The sequence below is a fragment of the Coloeus monedula genome, assembly GCF_965178545.1.
Source record: "Coloeus monedula genome assembly, chromosome: 4".
NCBI classification, from domain to species: Eukaryota; Metazoa; Chordata; class Aves; order Passeriformes; family Corvidae; genus Coloeus; species Coloeus monedula.
This window is the reverse complement of record NC_138784.1, coordinates 74295731-74320001: the sequence shown is the minus strand read 5'-3', so window position 1 is coordinate 74320001 and position 24271 is coordinate 74295731. Positions and strand designations below refer to the sequence as shown.

The 24271-nt window shown below is 43.5% G+C and overlaps 1 protein-coding gene across 2 annotated transcripts in view; it reads left to right on the top strand.

Moving 5' to 3' along the window:
* CHCHD3 (coiled-coil-helix-coiled-coil-helix domain containing 3) overlaps positions 1 to 24271 on the top strand; it is a 126203-nt gene that overhangs the window by 60318 nt on the left and 41614 nt on the right. For both annotated transcript variants that reach the window (XM_082280436.1, XM_082280435.1), the window contains exon 5: positions 13194 to 13277. In XM_082280436.1, coding sequence (XP_082136562.1) covers positions 13194 to 13277 — 84 coding nt within the window. The remainder of the gene's footprint in view (positions 1 to 13193; positions 13278 to 24271) is intronic.

The following is a 24271-nucleotide window of genomic DNA, read 5'->3' as shown; positions in this document are numbered from 1 at the left end:
CGTGTGCATTTTGGTCTTTTTGTTACAGACTTAGAAAAATGAGAATTCATGTTTCTCTGAAGGTTGTGAACCCTCCCAGCTTAAATTTCAGGGAAAACTGCTGGGTCTGTTTTTTTCTTAATTGACTCCCATTAAATTTCAGGAGATAAGAGGTTTTTCTCCATATTTAAATAAGATTATTGCTCACTCTGTGTTCCAGGTTAAGCTTTCACAGAAGCAAACAAGACTCTCAGGAATTTTAGTTTCTAGGAGCTGAATTTATGCACCTGTGGTGATGTTCCACATAACAGAGGTTCACTCTCCCAGCTTTCCTCTGGAATGTCTGGGAGCTGGAAGTCACTGGCAGGAATAACAGCTGTGCTTCTACCATGGTTTCCTTGTCAGGATCTCAGTGCCCAAACACATTTTAACTTGGGCATGGAAAATACAGCCCTGTCCACCTGGAAATTGAGGCTGGAATGGGAGTGGAATGAGGCAGGTGCCTGATAGAGCTCCATGGAATAAAGGGAGGAGTGAAAAATGGACATTGGCAGGGGCTGGCTGGGTTTAGATTTTAGCTGTGTTTAAAATCAGGGCTGGAGCACCTCTGCCATGGAGAGAACTGGGAGAGCTGGGGGTGCTCACCTGGAGAAGAGAAGCTCCAGGGAGAGCTGAGAGCCCCTTGCAGGGCCTAAAGGGGCTCCAGGAGAGCTGCAGAGGGACTGGGGCCAAGGCATGGAGGGCCAGGAGGCAGGGAATGGCTTCCCAGTGCCAGAGGGCAGGGCTGGATGGGAGATTGGGAATTGGGAATTGCTGGCTGGGAGGGTGGGCAGGGGCTGGGATGGAATTCCCAGAGCAGCTGGGGCTGCCCCTGGATCCCTGGCAGTGCCCAAGGCCGGGTTGGACATTGGGGCTGGGAGCAGCCTGGGACAGTGGGAGGTGTCCCTGCCATGGCAGGGGTGGGATGGGATGATCCTTAAGCTCCCTTCCAACCCAAACTCTTCAGTGATTCCATGATTCCAAATGCAACAAAGAGTATTTTCCTGTATATAAATAATTTTTCCATCATTTTGAGTGGTCACAATTGCTACAGAATAAGGTTTATTACAAGAAAAGTGGGGTTTTTATTGGAAAACCAGATTTTTTAGCCTCTCCATCCGTGGGTATCCCTGTTAAATAAGGGCAGAGTGTCAGGTGACCTTGAATAGCTGAGTTAGCACGCTGATAGATGTGATATCTTGCAGATGCTAGCAAGGCAATTAAATGTAATTATAGCTATATGTGAAATATGTAATATAATTTCTTGTTTCCCGCGCTGCAAAAATGTTTGTTTTTTTTTCTTTTGAAATTTGTTTTTGTAATCTCTTAACCTCCATTGTATTTGTTACTCCTCTAAACCTAAAATTTTATAAAAGGAGTCTTTCTTTAGAGTGGGGTAGAAAAGGGAGCTTGAAGATCATCCAGTTCCACCCCTGCCATGGGCAGGGACACCTTCCATGATCCCAGGTTGCTCCAAACTCTGTCCAACCTGGCCCTGGACACTTCCAGGGATCCAGGGGCAGCCACAGCTGCTCTGTGCCAGGGCATTCCCACCCTCACAGGGGAGAATTCTTTCAATCCCAGGTGTTTTTCCCATTTCATTGCAGAGCCACATCTTGTTTAATAACCTGAAACCTCAGCAGGGTGTCGTGTACTCTGTGTCATAAAGGATGAATAAACATTTTATTAGATCCTTCCCTCTATTTATGGTCAGTCATGTTTTGTTCTGCAGATTTTTCTTCTTCCCTTTTAAAGGACAGAGCAAAGTTGTAACTTTTCTATCATTTCCAAATTAATCTAATTTGAACAATTCTTTGCTCTTCTCAATTTCATGCAAATACCAGTGCCATTAGTTGTGCAAATAGTTGGTATGTCTCTCCACGTTTAGAAAATTAAGCATTAATTCTCACTGTGGGCTAGAACAGGCTGTATTGCATGACAAATAGATTGGAGGCATGCAGGAAAAAAAAAAACCACTTCACAAATCCAGCAGAGAGCTTTGCTTTCGAGCACTCTCAATGTTGGGCAGTACAAAAAAACATTGTAGAAAATTGACATGTTTTAGCAACTCCCAAAAGACGGGTTTTTTTTGGTTTTTTTCCCCATTATTATAGAAATACATGGCAGCTTGTATTTTCCTGAAGCATCCTATTGACTGGGATGAAACCTCTTTTTTAGAAAGCACTTTTAAGTGTTTGCTTTCCCTTCCAGACGCTCTCACCCACAACATAAAAATGTTCCTGTTAACATAATAGCATTCCTTTCGAAAAATCACGGGTTGTGGATTCTCCAGGCGCTGTACAGACAGCCTCAGACTCCTGGCAAGCGTCACTGAGAGCCTGAAAAAGGAAAGGAAAGAAATCTTTCCTGAGGCTGCACAAGGAGCTGAACTGAGGGCACAGCTCGTCCTCCTGCATGGATGGCGCTCCCTCAATTTTAGGGTCGTTTTGCTGGAGATGCGGGAAGGGCACCATGGGTTTCATGGGCAGGGACACCTCCCACTGTCCCAGGCTGCTCCAGCCCCAATGTCCAACCCGGCCTTGGACACTTCCAGGGATCCAGGGGCAGCCCCAGCTGCTCTGGGAATTCCATCCCAGCCCCTGCCCACCCTCCCAGCCAGCAATTCCCAATTCCCAATCTCCCATCCAGCCCTGCCCTCTGGCACTGGGAAGCCATTCCCTGCCTCCTGTCCCTCCATGCCTTGGCCCCAGTCCCTCTGCAGCTCTCCTGGAGCCCCTTTAGGCCCTGCAAGGGGCTCTCAGCTCTCCCTGGATCCTTCCATTCTCCAGGGGAACATTCCCAGCTCTCCCAGAGTGGAAGTGGAAGGGAGAAGCCCTGGGAGCCACCAGTGGTGGTTTTGTTTGCTAAACCGGGAACACGGAATCTCTGTCCCTTTCTTCCATGTGCTTCTCAGCACTTTCGCTCTTCTTCAAGCTGGAAGTTGCTCTTTTTGCTGCCTGAATTTCTGTGTTCAGGACAGTGAGGCTGATGGACGGAAATTCACTGAGCAGACACTTGCTCAAGCCATTGGATCCAATCTGGTTTGTGGCTCAGCAGTGTTTAAATTCCTCATTAACTCTTCCCTGCTGATGAGATTCTTTGTTTTGCTTTATACCTTGAGTTCCATTGAACATCAGCTCCTCACCCCCTTTAGCTGTTGCCACAAACAAGAAGAGGCAGCTCTGCACAAAGACCCTGAAGCTGTGGGTGTTGATTTGTCATCCCCATAGAAATTCTCATCTTGAGTGTGGTAAAAAAAGCTGGCAAGGTTGATTTTAAACTTTTCTTTACCGGGCTGTGTAAAAGCAGCATCACAGCAGCTGAGAGGGGCTGAAATTTGGGACTCAAATCAGGGTTTTTGTCAGACACCACAAGAAATAAAGTAGTTCCTTGGAGTTTCCTCCTTATGATCTCGAATAACTGACACATGACAGATTTCAGTGTTGTTAATTGTTTGATAATAATGTTATATTGTTAAAGACTGTTCAGTGCTCCAAGGAATCTGGAGTCTGAGGTAGCTTGAAGGTGAAAGTGTGGATGTTTGCAGAGGTAATACAAACATCTCAACTTTTTTGGGTTTTGCTGAGAGATCGGCTTCGCTGATAACTTGTGGCAATGAGTTCTGCAGGTTAATTATGCATTTAATTGGTTTCAAATTTGTTGCTTTTCAATTTCACTGTTCACTGAATATTTCCTCGGTCTTGTATTATGAGAAGGAGTAAATAGGAGAGCCTGGCTCACCTTCTCCGAACATTTAATTATTTTGTGTACCTCTCTCCTGTACACAGAGCTCTTCTCAGGGGTTTAGTCTTTATGTATCTCCAGCTTCTTTCTTTTCTCTGCAGCGACCAGAATACATATATAAATAAAAATAAATAAAAATATACAGGGAGTGACCAGAGCTCTGGGAGGATCTGAATTTTATTTATATTAAATATTGTGATCTCAGTGTGGTGCTGTCTTCTCCTTCCCCTTTTCTTCATAAATCTCCTGCTTTTATTTTGCTGTCTTAACACACGGGACGAGTTTTCCTTGGCTTCCTGCAGGAATATCAAATTTTTCTCTGGGGCTTTACAGTCAGGACAAAAAAGCTTCACCTGGCTGGTGCAGACTTTTGCTTCCAAGTTATTTTCTACTCATCCTCATTGGATCCATCTCTGGAATTGTCCAAGGCCGGGTTGGACAGGGCTTGGAGCAGCCTGGGATAGTGGAAGGTGTCCCTGCCCATGTGGTTTGGGGTGGCACTGGAACATCTTCAAGGTCCCTTCCAACCCAAACCCTTCTGGGATATTACCTGCCATGATCTCCTCTGGTTGTTCTTTTTTTTTTGGATTCAATTTTTTTGAATCAATTTTTTGATTTCAATCCAGTAGTTTTTATGAAGCCTTTGAGCATTTCATTGGCCTTCATTATTACTTGCTTGACATTTTTCTGTGCATAAGATGCTATTAAATTATTTTTGAATATCCTGTTGGACAGCTGGTTTATTTTTCCAAGTGTGACAAAAATTTACACTAAAATGTATAAACATTTTAGTACAACCACATAGAACCATGTTTTTGGAGCATTCCCTGCAGTGTTAAACCCTTTAAATGTTGTGTCAGCAAATGTTCGTGACGAGGATGTCAGAGCATGGAATAGAAATGTCAGCATCAGTCCCTCTCTTCATTGTATTTCCTGCCTCCAATTACTTAATTATATTCATAAGTTTGAGGGTTTGTTTAGTTGCCCAGTCCCAAATTCCTGGCACACCCAGCCATCTGAACAGGGCAAGGGCTTTTAAAAAAATTGATTATTTTGATTTCTTTTTCTGCTATGATCTTTACAAAACTCAAGTGTTTGTTTCCCTGCCTGTCTTGCATTAAGCCCACTTTTTCCATCCAGTTTGAATCTTTTCAGTGCTTAGAATATTATTTATTTCTGTTAGAATAACACAAACACCAGCAGAGCTTGAAGTATAATTATGTTAAACACTGCACAGATGTGTAGTGAGTTCCAGGCTCTGCCCTGGAGACTCTGCAATCAAATGAGAAGAGAAATAAAAGTGCAGTGAGTGGAAGTTGGACACAGAAATTCAATGACACGTGTTATAGGATTATATAAAAGGAAGATGCTCACCAATAATCGATGCATAAATCAATCCCAGCCCCTTTCAGAGCTGCTCTACTTAAGGTAGTAATCGTCTGGTGCTTTTATTTCAGAGTAAGTTGTTAAATCTTTAAAGAAAATGCTGAAAGACCAGTGTTGTAATTTAGTAATTAAAATACAAAGAGCATTAAATCCTGCTGTGTTCTCCCACTTTCCCAAGGCTTTGCTGGATCTTGGTTTGTAGGTAGTAATTTAAAGAGTTACGGTAACTATGTAGTATTAACTCAGGATTTTCACACTTAGTTAAATATTTTATGGCTATAAAGTGAAGAACTACAAACCGTCCTATTAATTGTTTGAATTGAGTTTTCGGAGTGCTGGAAAAAATGAAACAGAGCTAAAAACTGACTTATTAATTGAGATAAATTTTGTTCAGCTTGATATATCTGGCACATGAGTTAGCTGTAAATATTTTCTTTACCATGTGAATTTTTTGTGCGTCTCGATGCCAAAAGGTCGTTGGACGAAGTTGTAGCATTCCAGAAGTTCACCAAAAGTATCTTTCCCTTGGCAGTGCTGAGGTTGATCCCCACATTTCACTGTTAAGTCAAATATTCTGTTTAAAGATGAATTTGTTTCCAAGTTACATCTTCAGTCTTAAATTGTCTGCTGGTTACAGTTCTTTCATTCTCAAGCTGAGTAGGAAAATCTCTGTTTGGGATTAATGGGAAATAAAATGGCTGCATAATTTGGGACAGAATCAATGAGTTTTGATGGTTTGTTTATTACTCAATAGAAGAGTTCAGTTTAACAAGCTCAAAATTCCAAAAAACACAGATAAAATACCTGTAAGGCAATAGATTATCTGTATTTTTAAGTGCCTTTTTGAACACCCAAAAATGAAGGTTCTGCTTGTGTTGTAGCTTTCAAATTGAGAAACACCTGATGTAGTTCCAAGTGACGCAGTTCTGTGTCTTAAGCAGAAATCAATCCCTTGAGTAGCTGAGCAGCAATAAATGTCCTTTTATTTGGTATTCCAAAGTGGATTTGCCTCCTTGGGCATCATCACTTTCTGCCTTTAGTGGGAATTGGTTCCCAGGATAACAGATTGAGCAACCTCTTCCAATGAGGCAACTTGTGCTGGGATGAAATGATACCAATTCATGCAGGGTTTTGATCATTTGATAGAAGAAGTGGGATATTCACAGATGGAAAATAACTGTGGAGAACGGCCCCTGATGCTGAGAGGCCTCTAATAAACAGAAAATACAGGAGGTTTTCAATGGGATTCCAAATGAGATTGGCTTTGAAGTGGCTTCAATGAGGTGGTGAGGTTTTGTTGCTGATATTAATGCAGCGGCCCTAAGAATTATGTCACTGTTTATGTGCAGCCCATTGAATCTTCACTTTACAAACCATGAGAATTGGGGCTTTTAAAATGATAATAATACAACACTGGTGACAAACGATGCTGGGTTTTGGACAAAAGAATGAAGAGTTCTGGGTGGAAAGCTGAAATTTCAAAATTTTCTCTGAATATTTGGGTGTGAGGCAACTGAGATGCAAATTTCTTCTCTCTGGCTTGGTTTTGCAGTGGTGAACTTCTGAAAGGGAGGTGCTTCCTTATATTTTGCTTTGCTTTATATCATGTTTTGTTTAAAAATGCTTCAAATATTGGCTGACTGTGCTTAGCCATAACTTTTCTTTACCCTTCTGTTGTTTAATCCAGGAATTTAAAAGTATTTCTGCAAAATCATCATTAATATCAATTCTGAGCACGGTAAAAAATGGCAAAAATATTTATGATTTGCTACAACAGCAACAAAGATGGAAGTAGAACAGAGTCCTAAATCAGTTTGCTGGCAGTTTTTTTCCTGAACTTTACAAGATAATGGTCCTTTTGCTCTGTTTTATAGAGAGAAATTCACTCTGGCTCATATGGAACAGTCGCTGCTTCTTTCAGTTTAGTGGAAAACTACATGTTTGACATATGACTGAAACATCAGAAGCTGTCAGCAACGGTTAGAGACAATATTTGAATTGCTACAAATACCTGGCAGCAGTACAGATAGTCTTTAAAATGTTTGATCTCCTTGGACTGTGTTGGCTGCCTGAAAAGCATGGGTAGAGTTTCAGGAATAAGTCATGCCTTTCTTTCATTCCCAGTGACATGCAGAGATGTAATTCAGATTTGTTTAGCATCTCTTTTTCTCTTGAACCACAGTTGGATGGGAACACAAGGCTTTTCTAAAGCCTGTTGCTAATGAATAGAATAGTCATGAGTGTATTTCAATTTTTATTTTCAAGGGAATAAAGTCTTCAGAGTCTGTTGTTTTTAAGCTGAGCAAACCAGATGGTTCATTCAGAGTTTGGTGAGAAGTGGCGGCTTTTCTTTAGTGCTGACACTGTACAAGGCCAGGCTGGACAGGGCTGGGAGCAGCCTGGGCTGGTGGAAGGTGTCCCCACCCATGGCAGGGGTTGGAATGAGATGGTCTTGAAGGTCCCTTCCAACCCAAACCAGTCCGGGATTCTGTAATTTCTTATTTCTGGTGACTTGGTACAAATACGTGATTTTTCTGCCCCTCATTTTGGGATAGGATCATAAAATAAATCAGGCTGGAAGGAACCTGGGGTCCTCTCGGGTGAGTGGTGACTCAGAACTTCCCTCCTGCTGCTTCTCCTCTGGGATCCCTCTCCCTGCACGGAGTCTGGGGGACCTTGGAGATGGAGAAGGCTCAGCAGAGCTTTTCTGTCTCCATGCTGGGAAGGTTTCAAACCCAGCTGGATACGGCCTTGGGGTGCCAGCTGTGGCCTCTACACTGCCCCTGTTGGAGCAGAAACCTCTGGGATCTCTCTGGCTGTGTCTGCTCTCCCTAAATCATCCACCTCCTTCTCTGGCTGTCCCACCTTCTGGAGGGGCTGCCCAGGGAGGTTTGGAGTCCCTGTCCCTGGAGGTGTCCGAGGAGTTCCTGGAGGTGGCACTCAGTGCTCTGGGCTGGGGACAAGGTGGGCATTGGGCACAGCTTGGCCTTGGTGATCTTGGAGGGCTTTTCCAACCTCAGTCATTCTGGCATTTTCCTTGTTCAGCTTTTTTGTTCTGGCATAATAATGGCATTTTTATTCAGCTTTTTACTGGGGCAACAACATCAATGAATTTCTGCCTTGAAGGAGAGCAACGTTCCTGTGGATTTTCCTGTGCATATTCCCGTGATTCACATTAGGATTGGAATCTGTAATTCTTTTGCTTGGCATTTGTACATTTGTTTTTTTCTCCTTTGGTCCATAACGAGATTCAGTAAATGAAGCTTCTTGTCACATGTTCTGTTCTAGATCCTTACTTGTTCATAAATTCAATTTTTTAATTTTCTCCATTAGCCTCTTCCTCTCAATGTGATCTTTTTTATCTGCTCGACTCACTCTTTTAGGACTTCATTATTTTTAGAAAATGTACTGTAGCACATTTAGTGGTAATTACAAAAGCTTGTTTTAATTACACTTGTCAAAGACTCCGTTTTATGATGCATTATTGGTGCTGCCGTTTCGAATTCCTAACAATTCTCCACCTTTATAAGTGGAAACGAACATCCCTCTTTTCAAGTGATGTGTCCACATGATTTTTTTGTGCTTCGGGATGATTTTGTGCATAGTGATGATTTAAAAAGGAATTCTTTGAGGGGGAAGGGAGCAGCATATGTTCCCAAGAATATCCATAAGTTACTGGTGTTGCCTCTTCAGAATGATGGGGGTATTTATATGCTGAAATAGAAGGTTAAAAATTAAAACTGTGGCAGTTCAACATCCATTAAATGTGGGAATTGGGAATTATTTTTGTTGGGACACTCCATGCAGTGAAAGAAGAGAGTAGTTTTGCTGATTGTAATAATTTATGCAAATAATCAAGCTTTATCTGATTTTATCAACGTGCAAACGTGGATGCACAGGGCTATACCTGGGTGAGGGGGAGAGGAATTCAGTGGATGTCAGATCCCTGCAAACATCCAAGGTCAGGCTGGACAGGGCTCTGAGCAGCCTGGTGGAGTTGAAGATGTCTCTGCTTGTGCAGGGCTTTGGGAGATGATCCTTAAGGACCCCTCCAGCCCAAACCTTGATTTTATGAAATGCTGAATAATTGTTTTATGTGGCACTCACAGCCTGGACCCGAGTGGTACTGATGTCAGTGAGCTGTGGGATTCACACCCAGCCCTAACGCGTGGATGTGCTCATCCAGCAAACCTCAGGTTGGAAAAGACACGGAAAACCTCCAGCAACGTGGTAGAGGAAGATCATGTTTTGAGATCTCTCTTGTGCTGGTGCATCCCACTCATCCTGAGCTGCCATCAGATCTCCTGTGGGATGGTGGAGCTTGTGGAGCTGCCACCACTTTCTTTAACCCTTTAATCCATGAATTTTTCCTTCAGGCTCGCCCCAAAGCCTGCAGATATTCCATGTGAGCTTTCCCTCATTGCTGTGATCAGGATTTCATTTGGAAAATCTCCTTCACTCATAACCCTGATGTGACAGGAGCTCTTCCAGCTCCCAACCCTCAATGCCAGGTCTGGAATCCTTGGATGTGCCTTGGGAGGTCACCGGTCCCTTGGTGTCCACCTACCCCATCCCCTGATGTTTGGTGAGATGACCCTGAAGCAAGACCTTCAGAGGACTTTCAACTGGCTGATGTTAATTTATAAATTCAAACTGGACTCTTATTTTGAAGCAGATCATTCTTTTCCCAGAAAAACGCAAACTGGAGCCATCTCAGCAGTTCCACTGTAAATTTTTGGGATGTTAATGAATTTGGAGCTTGGAGTCAGTGCTGAGGGGCAGCTCTAAATCTGGGACTGCCGAAGGCTTCAGGAGCTGAGTCTGAAATCTACCTAAAAACCTACATTAAACCACCTGATAATGATCTTTCTTTTTCATCAGCTCCTTGAGTAACAATTTATGACCACACACACCTGGAATCTTGTTGCATCCAGCTGACCAGATTCCTTTATTTACTTTTAAAATTTAATTATTAAACATGACTTTTCAGCCAGCTGCTTGTTTGCTCTGTTCTGCCTCACAGAGGACAAAAATAAACGTGTTTTTGTTGTGTTCAGTGTGAGCAGGGCTTGGCTTTGTCAAAGATGCAGCCAGGCGATTCCTGGAATTTCTTTGTAGGGAAGATACCCATTTTTCCCATGATGGCAACTCCTACCAGTGCGGTGCCAAATCCAGGTGCTACTTTTGAAAACAAAACCCAGGCTGGCCTTTAAATCTTGGTTCAACTTCCCTGTGATTGTGAAGAACCTGTATTTAATATTCGTGCTCTCTGTTGGGTATTAAATTTGGGGGGTTTTGGGAACCAAAGGTGGCCTTTTGAAGCTGCTGTTTAAAAAACACCCAAGCAAAGGTTTTGCTTATCAGAGTTTCTTCATGAAGAAGCAGCAAACCTGTTCCAGGTTCTCATGTACACCTCAAGTGCAGCATTCAGCTAATTGAAAACATGGCTATTCTTAATTATTTTTTTGCAGCTCATTGACATTCACAGGGATCTCGTTGCTGCAGCCCCATAAATATAATATCACCTTTTATTTTGGCACTCAGTTCTCCTCTATTGGCATATTTATAGTCTCCTGTATAAATGAATAATTTTATTTATTATTTATTCATTTGCACTTTGCTGTGTCTGCGTTACTGTACAAGTGTCAGGGGTGGAAGAAACTCTTTTTTGCTGAGTTTCTTACTCGCCAACCAAGTTTTCCAGTTACTTCCACAATACAGGGAAGCAAACATTTGGATAACCATATTATTTAGTATTTTTATAATACAGTATTTCTCCTTTATCAGTGCTGGATCAGGGGAATGAGCAGAGTCACTGAGAGCAGTAAAACCCAGCTGGTTTGATGATTAATTATTTTGAGGGGGACAGGGAACCAAACCCCAAAATCAACCCAAAAACCAAAAAACTTCCCAGATTAAATCAAACTTTCCAGGGCAAAATCTTCCTTTCAGATGGATAACCTTGGAACAAATGTTACTGCATTCCCTGATCAGAGCAAGACAGAGGAAAAGGATTTAAGCTCAGCTTAAATTCTGGAGGATAAGGACGGGTTTTGTCTCTTCTGTCCTTGCTGTGCCCTTGATCTGTTGAGTTTTACACCCTGAAAAGCTGTGCCCTCATGAATCATCAGAAATGGGGCGAGTGGATTCAGTCAGGAGGTTCTTCCCTGGGTTTGATTCCATCCCATTGCCTTTCCAAAGTCAGTTTTAGTTCCAGGTCATGGACAGATTCATGAGAAACACAGTTGGATTGTAAGAACTAAACCGAGTTCTCCTGAGCTTTATGGAATACTGATCTTGTGTTTTCTTTGTCACTGGCCTGTTGAATCCATTTGCACAGAAGGAATGTTCTGGGGATCTTCTGTCTTTTGGGGATCATGGGATGGTTAGACATGGAATAATTGCATTGGGTACCCAGGAAGGTGCCTTGCAGATCTGGAATATTAGATCTGGAATATCAGATATGGAATATTAGATCTGGAATATGAGGTGGTGTGGCACAGGTTGCCCAGAGCAGCTGGGGCTGCCCCTGGATCCCTGGAAGTGTCCAAGGCCAGGCTGGACATTGGGGCTGGAGCAGCCTGGGACACTGGGAGGTGTCCCTGCCCACAGCAGGGGGTGGAATGAGATGATTTTTCAGATCCCTTCCAACCCAAACCATTCCAAGAATCCACATTTGGGAGAGGATGGTTTTGGGGCACACAGAACCTGCAGTGAATTTTCAGCTGTTCTGTAACCACCAGGTCTGGGAGGTCATCAGGAATTAGCTATAAAAAGAAGCAAACCATGATCAGTACAGAACATGGGAATTTGGCTGTGGAATATTTCATGGAATGAGCTCTGGAAAACCTGTAATTAGTGAGTCCAGGCTGATTTAAATGCTGGTGGACAGGGCATGTGCTCCATGGAATTCTGATGGAGTGGCTGGCAGAGGACAGGGTTTGGTTCATCCAAATATGGCTTTCTGGGGTATTTCTGGTGACGTTGCATAAAACCCCCAACAGTTTCCAAGTAGTTTTCTGCATTTTTCTAGACACACCTGATGTGCATGTGGGTGGTTTTTTTTTTTTTTTTGCATTCTTTCTATTCACCATTATATAATAAATTTAATCTGAATTTTAATATCTTTTACATGCTTCAGGACATAGAAACAAAGGTAAGTAGTTGAAAAAGGAAGCACGGGAGAATCCAAACTTTTTACTGTATTCCTTGCGTGTTTGCTAAAAAAAACCCAAAAAATTAATCTTGACAAAGGGAATCAAGTCCTGTGTCTGTACAATATGTGGTGTAATTGTTATAATGATGTCTATTAGATAATTATTAATCACTAAAGATATTTTATTAAAAAATGATGAACCTGGAAAGTATTTGCATTGATAATTTAGGTGTTAAACCCTTCACAGCTTGTTAAAAATCTCTTGTCTGGTATTTATACTGCAGGACTTACAGCTTTATATATTTTTAATAAATTCCTCTGTGCATGTGTGCTTTTTAAATGGATTTTCTAATTTTTAATGAGTCCCCTTAATCCTGGAAATTGGGAAATACTGCAGATGAAAAGCCAAAAACATCAATTTGCTGGGAGCAGTGTCTCTTAAATGAACACTCAAGTCATGCTGGGATTGAAAAGATAAATATTTTAAATTATTCTGTATTATTTTAGATCATTGGACATGGGAGTGATCCTATGGTCAAGTTTTTCAACTTAGTGGGTACTTCAACCAATCTGGGAGTTTCCAGAGGAGTGATTTCTGGTTAAAGACCAGCAGAGTTTTAGATGCAGTTTTTAACAAATATATAAAAGGATTTTGTTCTTCCCAGGTTTCCATCTGTTCAGAATTAGGTTTTCCTAAGTTTGGAAGTGATTTTCCAAGTTAATTCAAATTAAAAAATAAAAATAAATCCCAGCCTGGTCCATTTTGGTGCCATTTCTAAATCCATTTGGACAAACTCGGGCAGAACTCTTGAGAAGGGGAGGAAAAAGCCCAGGACTGTGGACAGTATTCATGATCCAACATTTTTATTATCCTGTTTCTTTTTTTTAGGCCAGGCAGCTGGAAGAGAAGGACAGGGAGCTGAAGAAACACGATGCCTACTACAAAGAGCAGCTGGCTCGGCTGGAAGAGAGGGTAAAACATTTTTTTTTTTCCCTTTTCATGAAGAGTTTTCTGCTCATTTCTGCTCCTGGTTATATTTCCAAGATGACTTTTTAAAGGAGAAAAAAGATGAAAATTCAGGCCAGAGGGGTTATTTTTGAATTGCTGCTGCTGTTTCTGGCTTAATATTGACAAGGTGGAAGGTTTGCTGGTGAGAATATTGTTTTCTTTACTAACAAAGTTCTTGGATTCGCTGTAGGATTTCATCTGTCACGGTAATTACAGACAGAAAAATGAAGTAATGAGGTAATTTTTTACCAACGCTGATGAAGAGCCAGTGGAAGTGAATAAATGCCACCAAGTAAAAATAATTTAAATTAAAATAACAACAAAAAAAGTGATGTGTGAAGAGACATAGTGAATTTCTGCTTTCAGTGGGTGGAATTAGTGATTCCTCCATCAGTACATGGAGAGTTTAATTTTAATTCCGAGTTTATACCGTGTTTAAAAAGCACTGCTGTGTCCTTATCTCATCACAGACTTGAAATTAAACTGTAGAGAGCAGCTTGGGAAGCTGTGGGACTTGCTTACAGTGGCTTAACATATTGGTGTTAACATTCCTGTCCTTTATAGGGTATTATTTCATAGGATGTTAATTTCAAATAATTACTGCTGGCATCGTTTTCTGCCTCCCAGGTTGGTTGTAACCTCCAGCCTGAATACATTTGCCTCCTTTACCCCTCTCCCTTCTTCCTGAGCTTAAATACTGGTGATTAATTTGGAGGTTTTTGTGTTAGTTGGTTGTGAAAATTATTAACAAGGTACATACTCATTTATGCAGCTTCGCAGGCTAGAAGAAAACCCCTTGTTTTTATGGATTAGGAGGTAGAACATGTTGCATGAATTATCAGCATGTATAATTGGTCTTAATGAATATTTTAAATTGAGAGGATATCCGATACCATCTCGGTGTTTTGTCCTCCCTTTTTGAAGATGACGTTAATGAAGTCCCATGTTCTTGGCAATGAAACAGAGTTTGAAAGGATGAGGGGAAATTCGTTTAATGATTCTAAATTGGTTCATTGTTTTGATGCCTTTTCCTGGTCTTAAAATCAAGAATCAAACACAGTTAGAAGGAAAAAAGGGATTTTACCTTGGTATTTATTTTAAGGATCCTTAGGTGCACTATGTCCAGGTCAAATGCACCTCAATGCCCGCCACAATGCACCCCTAAAAGATCTGGTATATCATTATAGGTCTTACTAGTTAACATATCTATCAAAAACTCCCCAATGAGAGGCTTGAATGAGCCCCCCCTCCCCAAGGAGCCTTCCCCTGGATGGTTCTACCTTAGTTTACAGAATGTGTTCTGGAGAGGACCTTGGGCTCTGGGGTTTCTAAGATGTTCAGTCTCCTACTTAACAAAATAAGTCTAAGAATGTAGGCCAAAAACCAGTAAGAATAGAAAAGCTGTAAAAAGGTATATAAAAGAGGTATAAAAGAAAAGGCAAAAAATCATCATGGCATCAATTCAAACAGCTCAAAATTAAGATCCTTCACCAAAAAAAAATCCACACAATACTTTCCTTTTTCTCCAGTAACTGGCTGGTGTTGGAGGAAAAAGCTTCAGTGGGATCTTACCCATCCTGGCTTCTTTTGGAGTGATTGTAGCTGTGCTCTTAGTGTGGAATAATTCATGGCACAGGATGTCTGATAAACCATGGATCTTGGACAGCTTTTTCTTTCACCTTTTTTTTACCTTTTACATCTTTTTAGATGTTTTTCTTATTTTCACATTCGAATGGGCCACTGATGCAGTGGCTTCACTTGCTCCTGTTAAGTGAAGACTTCCAATGTGGAATCGTGTGTATAAATCAATCCTTGTGGTGTGCAAAGGAGATAATGAACTTTAAACAACTTTATTTGAGCTCTGCCAGACTGTCACCCCCAGGGGATGTGAAATAGGAAGGTTCTGCCATCTCTTGGTTTCTCTGCTTGGCTTGGAAATCTCGAGGATTACAGCAGAGTGATTCTGAATTCCTTGTTTGATTCCATGGGTGATGTTTGCTCTGTCTTCAGAGTGGAGTTTCTGTGATACCAAGCCTTGTCTTTTCATTCTGACTCTTTATTTGTGAGGAAAAGCCCCTCTGCTTTTCCAAGCTGTCACCCAGTTTGTCATCAAGGTACATTTTCATCTCTCTCCTACACAAAAAAGTGCTGTTCCAGCTCTGAGAGGAGCGAGCTCTGCGCTCCAAATCTGACTTGGAATTTCTTCAGAGAGGTGGAGGTTGCAGAGTGAAAACCTGGACTAGCAGAGGAGTCACAGCTCCTGCAATCCCACCTTCCCCGAGGCCAGGCCCTGCAACCCTCACTGGAGTCACGTGTGAGCTTCTGTGCTGGGAATTTTGAAAATTGGGATGGAAATAGAGCTTAAAAAAAAAAAAAAAAAAGAAGGTCTGGAAATGATAGAGCATGAAAAGAGGTTGGTTGGTTGTTCCTAAACTTGTCCTGATTTCAGTGGAAGGTGCACAGAGACAGAGCATGGGCTGCTCAGCAGAGGGAAGTTTGGAACAGGAGGTGGGGTGGGAGCAAGAGGAGCTTGGAGAATTAATGTCAGGATGAAGAAATGTTCAATCTGAGTCTGTCACCTGTGACAAAGAATGCTAATTACAATCTCAGATCATTCCCACATCAAATAAGCACACTTTAAAAACACCTCAGTTGTGCCTATGTGGTATTTCTGGCTGTTGCATCATGAGTGTCAGAACTCATCTCAATGATTAATTGGCTTTTTGATTACTTAGCCTTTTCAATTAGAAGCTTCGTATTTGTGTTCTTCAATGCTGCCGAAAAAACAATGCAGACGTTGATAATAAAGGGAGATGACAACAGAACAGATTAGTGTCAGCACAGCGTGCTCCTTATGGAGAAAATTATCCATATTCAGTGCCAGATGAAGTCTGTCAATTGAAAATATTTCAGTGACTGAGGGAAGATGCTCAACCTTTACAGGGTATTAATACAGGACAAAATAACTGTGCACTAGTGACAGCTGCGATAGTAAAACATAAACAATTCTATTCTCCAGGGGAATAACTGCTCATAAATTTGGTTTATGTGCTAAAAACCTTTTGATACTTCCCCAAAACCCAGCAATTCCCCTAACAGCTGCCAGTGTTTCTAGGTCAAAGATAGCACATAAGCTATTAGTTATTACATGCTCCACAGCAGCAGAGCAATAGCAGAGAGTTTAACAAAGGAGTTAAAGAACAACCTTCCCGTGCTCTGGGTCTGACTGGGATGTGCAGCTGTGATTTAAGTGTTCACACGTGAAGCTTGGAGGGAGATTTGTCACTGTTTTTCATCGTCCACCTACGGGCTGAAGGTGGTTCTTGACTACAGCAAAACCCAGAGATAAAGCAGTGCTGGAGTCACTGAGCTGTGTGTGCCCCACACTGTGTTAATTATTTACTTGCAACTGAAAGGTCCTGCACAAGGCTCAGGGCAATCCAAGCACAAATCCAGGCTGGGGGGAGAATGGAGCCCTGGGAGAAGGACTTGGGGGTGTTGGTGGGTGAGAGCTGGACCTGCCCTGGCCATGGGCACTGAGAGCCAGAACCCCCCGTGGGCAGCAGGGGAAGGGGGGGATTCTGCCCCTGTGCCCCTCTCAGGTGAGACCCCACCTGCAGAGCTGGATCCAGCCCTGGGAACAACATCAGGAGGACGTGGAGCTGCTGGAGAGAGTCCAGAGGAATCCATGGAGCTGCTCCCAGGGATGGAGCCCCTCTGCTCTGGAGCCAGGCTGGGAGAGCTGGGGGTGCTCACCTGGAGAAGAGAAGGATCCAGGGAGAGCTGAGAGCCCCTTGCAGGGCCTAAAGGGGCTCCAGGAGAGCTGCAGAGGGACTGGGGCCAAGGCCTGGAGGGCCAGGAGGCAGGGAATGGCTTCCCAGTGCCAGAGGGCAGGGCTGGATGGGAGATTGGGAATTGGGAATTGCTGGCTGGGAGGGTGGGCAGGGGCTGGGATGGAATTCCCAGAGCAGCTGTGGCTGCCCCTGGATCCCTGGCAGTGTCCAAGGCCAGGCTGGACATTGGGGCTTGGAGCAGCCTGGGACAGTGGGAGGTGTCCCTGCCCATGGCAGGGGTGGCACTGGGTGATCCTGAAGGTCTTTTCTAACCCAGACCATTCTGTGACTCTCTAAGGAGAAGATCAAAGATGCTTTGGAGTAAGAGAAGAGCCCCAGTGTGAAATCCGAGCCCTTTCTCAAGGAATGCCATTCCCTGTGTGCCACATGCTCTGTCTGTCCTTACTCTGTGCAGTTCCCTGTAGTTGAAGCTGTTCCATTTCTGGTGTTTATAGGAAAAACTGTTGATATCATCACTCTATTGTCCCTCTAGTTCAGTGGAGAGGTGCAGTATTTTTGACTGGTTTCAGTGCCTCAGTGTCTGTAGCCTTTATTCATAACCATCTCTGCATCTCTGGTGTCCCTTTGCTGTGCAGGTCCCAGTCCCCATCAACACTTGCACACAATTTTCATGCAGAGCAGGTAGCATCCCAGTTTTCCCTCACCCCTGTTGCTTTTGCTTTACAACATTTTTTATGAAGGAAACATGACCCTCTCTTGCTTCTCGCTGTAGTTCTGGCATCACACAGACACTCAGTGAACTGCCTGTGCTCCTGCTCTGTCTCTGAGACTGATGGGACTCCCCAGTTCCAATTTCCTCCAGCAAACCCAGCTATTTTCATGTTGCACTGCTTCCTAATGCTAATATGCATCATTAGGAGAATCCTGCCCCAAGTCATGGGAGCAGAAGGAAATTAATTTTAATACCCTGCTGTATGACACAACTACTTAGTTTATCAGTGTGAATGAGCAAGATATGGATCCCCATATTAATCTTAATACTTTCCACTGGAGCCAAGTTCCTGTGCTCCTGAGTTTCCTAGAAATACTTTAGTGTTGAGCAGTTTGTAGATGAATGTGGTTGTGGGGTGAGGTAATGGGATTATCCTGGAGCACAAATTTGAGGGAGCTGGGAAAGGGGCTCAGGCTGGAGCAAAGGAGGCTCCGGGGGGACCTTGTGGCTCTGCACAAGTCCCTGACAGGAGGGGGCAGCCGGGGGGGTCGGGCTCTGCTCGCAGGGAACAGGGACAGGAGAGAGGGAACGGCCTCAGGCTGGGCCGGGGGAGGTTTGGATATTGGGAAAATTTCTTTATGAAAAGGGCTGTCAAGCCCTAGCAGAGGTGGAGTCCCCATCCCTGGAGGCATTTAAACAACTTGAAGATATGGCACTTGGGGACATGGCTCGCTGGTGGCCTTGATGATCTCAAAGGGCTTTTCCAACCTAAACAATTCCATGATTCTGCCATTCTGTAGGAATTTGGAGGTTTCAGTATTACGTTGGATTCACTACAGATTTAACAGCCTACAAGTCACCTCCCTGACAGTTCTTTGCCCATTCCACAGTCCCCACATGGCCTTGGAGCTGTGGTGGCCTTGGTGTAGGGACATTCCTGCTCCACACAGGGCTCAGTGCCAGATCCCAGACTGGGAATACAGACATTAAGTTCAGGAAATGTTGATCCACTTCTCTGCATCCATTTTTTTCCCTGACTTAAACGTTGAGGAAGGATTTGCAAATCCCAAGCTTGGCGCTTAATTTGGGGATTCTGCTTTCTATGGAGGCTGTCAAGGAGCATTAACCTTAAGGTAAGATGAGCACACAGAGCACAAAGCTCTGAGCTGATGGCACATTCTATACCAGGTGTTAAATGGTATTATCCATCCTGCTTGCTACAGTAAATAGGATTTTGCTATTATGATGTGTCAGGATTTTCAGAGAAATCAAATTTACTAGACACTAAACTGCCATCCTCACTGCTGAGCAGCTTTATTCTGGGATCTTGTATTCATCCTAATCCTGTTGGTAGGAAATGCTTATACCAATTGTGTGGGGAAATTATAACTTAATGATCTCTTCCTTTTTCTATTCAGGGCTTAGGATGGCCCGACATGCTCTGCAGTGATAGCCCCAGCACTGAGCTGAGGAGCTGATCCGCAGCTTCCCAGCCAGGAATTGGCTTTTTTTTGTGGAGACAGAAGTGCTCAGGTGCCAACAATGCCAGCCCCACATTTGTTCAGATGCTTCAGAACCTTGTTTACCTTTTCAGATCTCAACAACTCAACAAGCAGAAGCTGTTTGCAGGACTTTTCCTACACTGGAGTTTGCAAGATGTAGATAACAGAGGGAGGACAGGTACAAAGCAGGATAATAACCACAAACATTTTCATTCCCTACGAGGTAATTTAGCAGTTTAAAGGCTTTTTTTTTGTTTCTATTTGTGTTCAGTTATCAGTCTGTTTACTCTTCATCATCTCACGTGGCTGTAGCAGCAAGAATTCCACAAGCAGAGGATGATTCTGCTCTCACCTCTCGTGTTTAGGAGTCTGTATTTGCCAGAGCAAACATGTTTACTCTCCCCACATTTGTGTGCATTCCTTCACACATTCCTAAGCCAACTTGCAGGGATGTAGGTGCATGTTTGGAGACTTGAGGCTGGATCCAGCAAAGGAGGAAGTTATTTTGGCTGATGAGCACTTAGGGGAGAGGGAGGGACAGCTCAACAAACCTGGTGTCCTTGTTCCCATGGAGGCATGGAATTAGTCCAGTATTCCCTAAATATCCTTGGTTTGAAAGAAAATAATTCCATCATTCCCACTCTGCTCCTATTTTTGAGATACTCTCAGTGTTTGTGTCCTGTTTCTGTTTGGCTGGCTCTATTTCTGTATCAAATAAATAAATGTATATATGCACACACACACACACAGTCAGTACTTTAACTCTATTTCCAAACCCTTTTCTAATGGAAGCAATAAAATATATTACAGCTTCCATCTGATGAATTCCACAGGCTGTCATATCATCTCATTGTTAATGAATTGTGTTATTTCTGTGAAGTTAGTGGGGCCTTTTCCTTTTTAAATGGGTATTCAGCTGCCACAGTGACTTCTTGCAGCTCTCCCAAATCGCTGCGGTGGGAGAGCTGAGGAGAAAATCAAGATATATTAATTTCTCATTTTGTACTTGGGCCAAGAGACTTTTCAGTGTCTCAGCTCATGTGCTGCACCAGGGAGATAAAAGTAGGAGTTCATCAGACTTTCCCAGTGCTTTGTATTTCCACATTGCTCCTGAAAAACCACCCTCTTTAGCACTGACCAGAGTGTAATGTTTTTGTCAGTTTAGCATAATAAAGCTGTCAACACACCCTGTGATCTTGCCAATATTAGAAAATTTCTCTTTTCAGATTTCGTTCTGTTTGGGGGACAGAGCTTTTGTTGAATTGCTTCTTGCCTGGCAGGTTGAGATTAGGAAACTTGCTACCAATTACAGTATCTGAAACCTCCACCTGATTGACAGCCCGGGCTGGAGTGTTGGATTTAATGCTCTGCCTCCGTATCTTGCTCAGCCACAATCATTGTTTTGAACAATTGGGTCTCAGCCTTGATTTCATTTTTTTTTCCTCCTCATAATCTTTTATTTGCCATTTCTGACTAAGTAGCTAAGATGTTTATTATTAAACACACACCTCAGCCATGTGTTTTTCCCCGAAGCGCACCAAAAATGCAGTTTCATGTTCGCCATGAAAAACACCTGGTTCAGTCTCATTTTTCACTATCACATAGCCAATCAATAGCAAGGCTGAAATGCTGCTTAATAACAAAATGAGGAGTTGTTCCACGTTGAATAGCAGGTATTGATGTTTCTCTAAATGTTTGTTTATAGATTATTTTTCCATTATGTATGTGTGTCTTTATAGAGAACAAAAAAACCCTTGATAACCAATATTCCAGGATTTCTTCCTACTGTGCACTAAAACACCTGATAACTTCTAATGTGTAACCACAATTTCATACAGGTTGTTGCAGTCTTTTTTATTTCTTCAACAAACAAGGGTTTAGGAAGACTTTTGATTTTTTTGTAGTTTTAGTTTGGGGAAAAAGATGACTTAATACCATGTTTTTGTTTTGGAAGAATTAGCACAAGTCTGAGGGGTGATGGTATCTGGATGGAAACTGACAATTCAGAGCCCTGGAGCTGGGATGTGTTTATAGAATCACAGAATAATTTGGGTTGGAAGGGACCTTAAAGCTCATCCAGCTCCACCCCCTGCCACGGGCAGGGACACCTTCCACTGTCCCAGGTGCTCCAAACCGTCTGGGAATGGCCAGACTGGAGAAGGGAAGGCTCCAGGGAGAGCTGAGAGCCCCTTGCAGGGCCTAAAGGGGCTCCAGGAGAGCTGCAGAGGGACTGGGGCCAAGGCATGGAGGGACAGGAGGCAGGGAATGGCTTCCCAGAGCCAGAGGGCAGGGCTGGATGGGAGATTGGGAATTGGGAATTGCTGGCTGGGAGGGTGGGGAGGGGCTGGGCTGGAATTCCCAGAGCAGCTGGGGCTGCCCCTGGATCCCTGGAAGTGTCCAAGGCCAGGCTGGACATTGGGGCTTGGGGCAGCCTGGGGCAGTGGAATCCCAGTGAGGCCAAGTTTATCCAGCACCATTCACTTTTTGAATCCAAAATTCCAGCATTGCCTCAGCCCCCCTTGGTGACCATGGGGTTTTTTGGGTGTTGCTTCATCTGCTCTTTTCCCCTTCCTCATCTTACCGAGCAAAAGAAAAAACTGTCACGAGAGGAAAATGTTTTAAATAGGCAAAAAGGAACAAACTGAAGGAATTTGTCATTTGAATGTTCAAAGCTGTGTTTATCACTTTGCATAGGATATGGCAAAATGTTTCAACATATGGGGAGTTAATGAATAAGCAGCTTTCGCTTCACCCGGGTCTGTTCCCTCCTCCCACCATCTCCCCAGCACTGGTTGAAGTTTGGGAACAAATACTGAGCTAAGTTAACTCTGTATTAAAGGAACCTTCAGGGAGGTGCTTTGCAGGATTTCTTTGTTGAGGTAACAGGATCAGAAATTATTACAACTCTAAATTGAAGTGACCATTCTCCTGTGCTTGCCCTGCTGAGGGACCTCAAATCCTGGGGCAGCCCGGGGCCCCTCAGGAGGAGGACACTGAGGGGCTGGAGCGTGTCCAGGGCAGGGAACGGAGCTGGGAAGGGTCTGGAGCAGCTGAGGGAGCTGGAAAGGGGCTCAGGCTGGAGCAAAGGAGGCTCCGGGGGGACCTTGTGGCTCTGCACAAGTCCCTGACAGGAGGGGGCAGCCGGGGGGGTCGGGCTCTGCTCGCAGGGAACAGGGACAGGAGAGAGGGAACGGCCTCAGGCTGGGCCAGGGGAGGGGCAGGCTGGATACTGGGAAAATTCCTTCCAGGAAAGGGCTGTCCAGCCTGGCAGTGGTGGAGTTCCCATTCCTGGAGGGGTTTCAAATCCCTGTGGATGTGGCTCTTGGGGACATGGGGGCAGTGGTGGCCTTGGCAGTGCTGGGGAATGGTTAGACTCGATGATCTCAGGGCTTTTCCAACCTAAATGATTTTATGATTAGAGGAAAACAGACCCTTTTTGCCTCAGCATTAACAAGTAATTATTCTCATTAGAAAGCAGCGATGTTTATGAGAAATGATGCCTTTTTTTTTTTTTTTTTTGGTAAATGATCCTGTAAACCCAATGGCTGCAATCATGGAATCACAAGAATAATCTTCCCGAGGACTCGCTGCCTTCATTTTCACTGCTGTCACTCTGAGTGATATTTTAATTCTTCCTGGCCCTAAAAATAGTCCAGAGCCATAACTGATAGATAAATTAGAGAATCCCCAGGAAGTGCTGCTGAATGGCTCTGTTTGCCAGCACAATAAATGCAGAAGGCAATAAATGTCCTCTTACATCAGGAGGAGGCGTGTAATGAATAAATGATGGGAAAAGGAATTTTGAAAATAAATGATCAATCCAACCTAAGTTGAAAAACAATTTATTAATAACTTGGCCTTCAGTGGGAGAGAGGGATCTCTGCAGCCAGAGATGGACCACTGACATCTGGCAGCGATGGATTTTTGGGAAGTTGATTCAGGTTTATGAGCAATAAGCTGTGATTTAGACCCGGCTTTTTCCGTATGAGTTTTGCTGGTTCACCTTTGTGTTACAGGAAACAAGAAGACAGTGGATTTAATTGGTGTTTCTGTAGTGTAAGCACAGAGGATGCTGGGTTTGGGGAAAGCTTTGTGTAAAGCAAACCAGCTCCCACAATGCCTGAGGAAATCTGGGCTCTGCACCACGCCCTGCTCTGGGTGTAGCATTTCTTCACCTCATTTTATTGTGCTTTTCATGTGCGGGAGGTCAAGCCCTGCCCAGGAGCAGCTGTGTCCAGTGGCAACATCCTTAAAATCAGGGAGAGTCCGGCCACAGTGGGAGCTGGACCGAAATCCTGGGATGTGACCCCACTGCAGAGAGAAGAGAGCTGTACCAGCTTTTTCTGACATTACTTGTGGCACAGATCCAGCTTTGGCCAGGCTTTGCCACAGGAATGAAAGTTTAAGTAAAGGTTTTTCTTCTGCGTTTAGAATTCAGTACAGAAAGGCAAAATTCTGTATTTTTCTGTGCTCTGTGAAACTCCCCCAAAACTAAACCAGTAAATTTCAAACTGGGAGAAGGAACTCTAATTGAAGATGACCAGAGGGAGTTGTAGGAAGAAAATGGGAGAAAATAGGAGAGGTGAGAGAAAATCAGAGTAGTGGACTTTGTGAAGAGCCTGGTGACAACTTCGTTGCAGCCAAATTTTTGCTTTAAAGAGCAAAACCAATTGGTCTTGGGCACTGCAAGTTTCCTTTAAAATCCCTGACCCCCCGTGAATCAGGAGAGAAGAGGTGGCATCGAGTTTCTGTATTTGTGAGATCCTCCTAGAAAAATAACGTGTCATTTTCACACTAATCCTTCCAGGGTGGAAGTTTCTTCTCTTTTTTATGTGGTCTGTTTTCCACCCTGTTTGTGGGTTCTGTGTCTGCCACCAGCTTGGTATGAACTAGAGCCAGCTCTGCTGGGCTGAGCTCGTTGTTGCTCTTGGTTTTAATTAGGATTTTGAC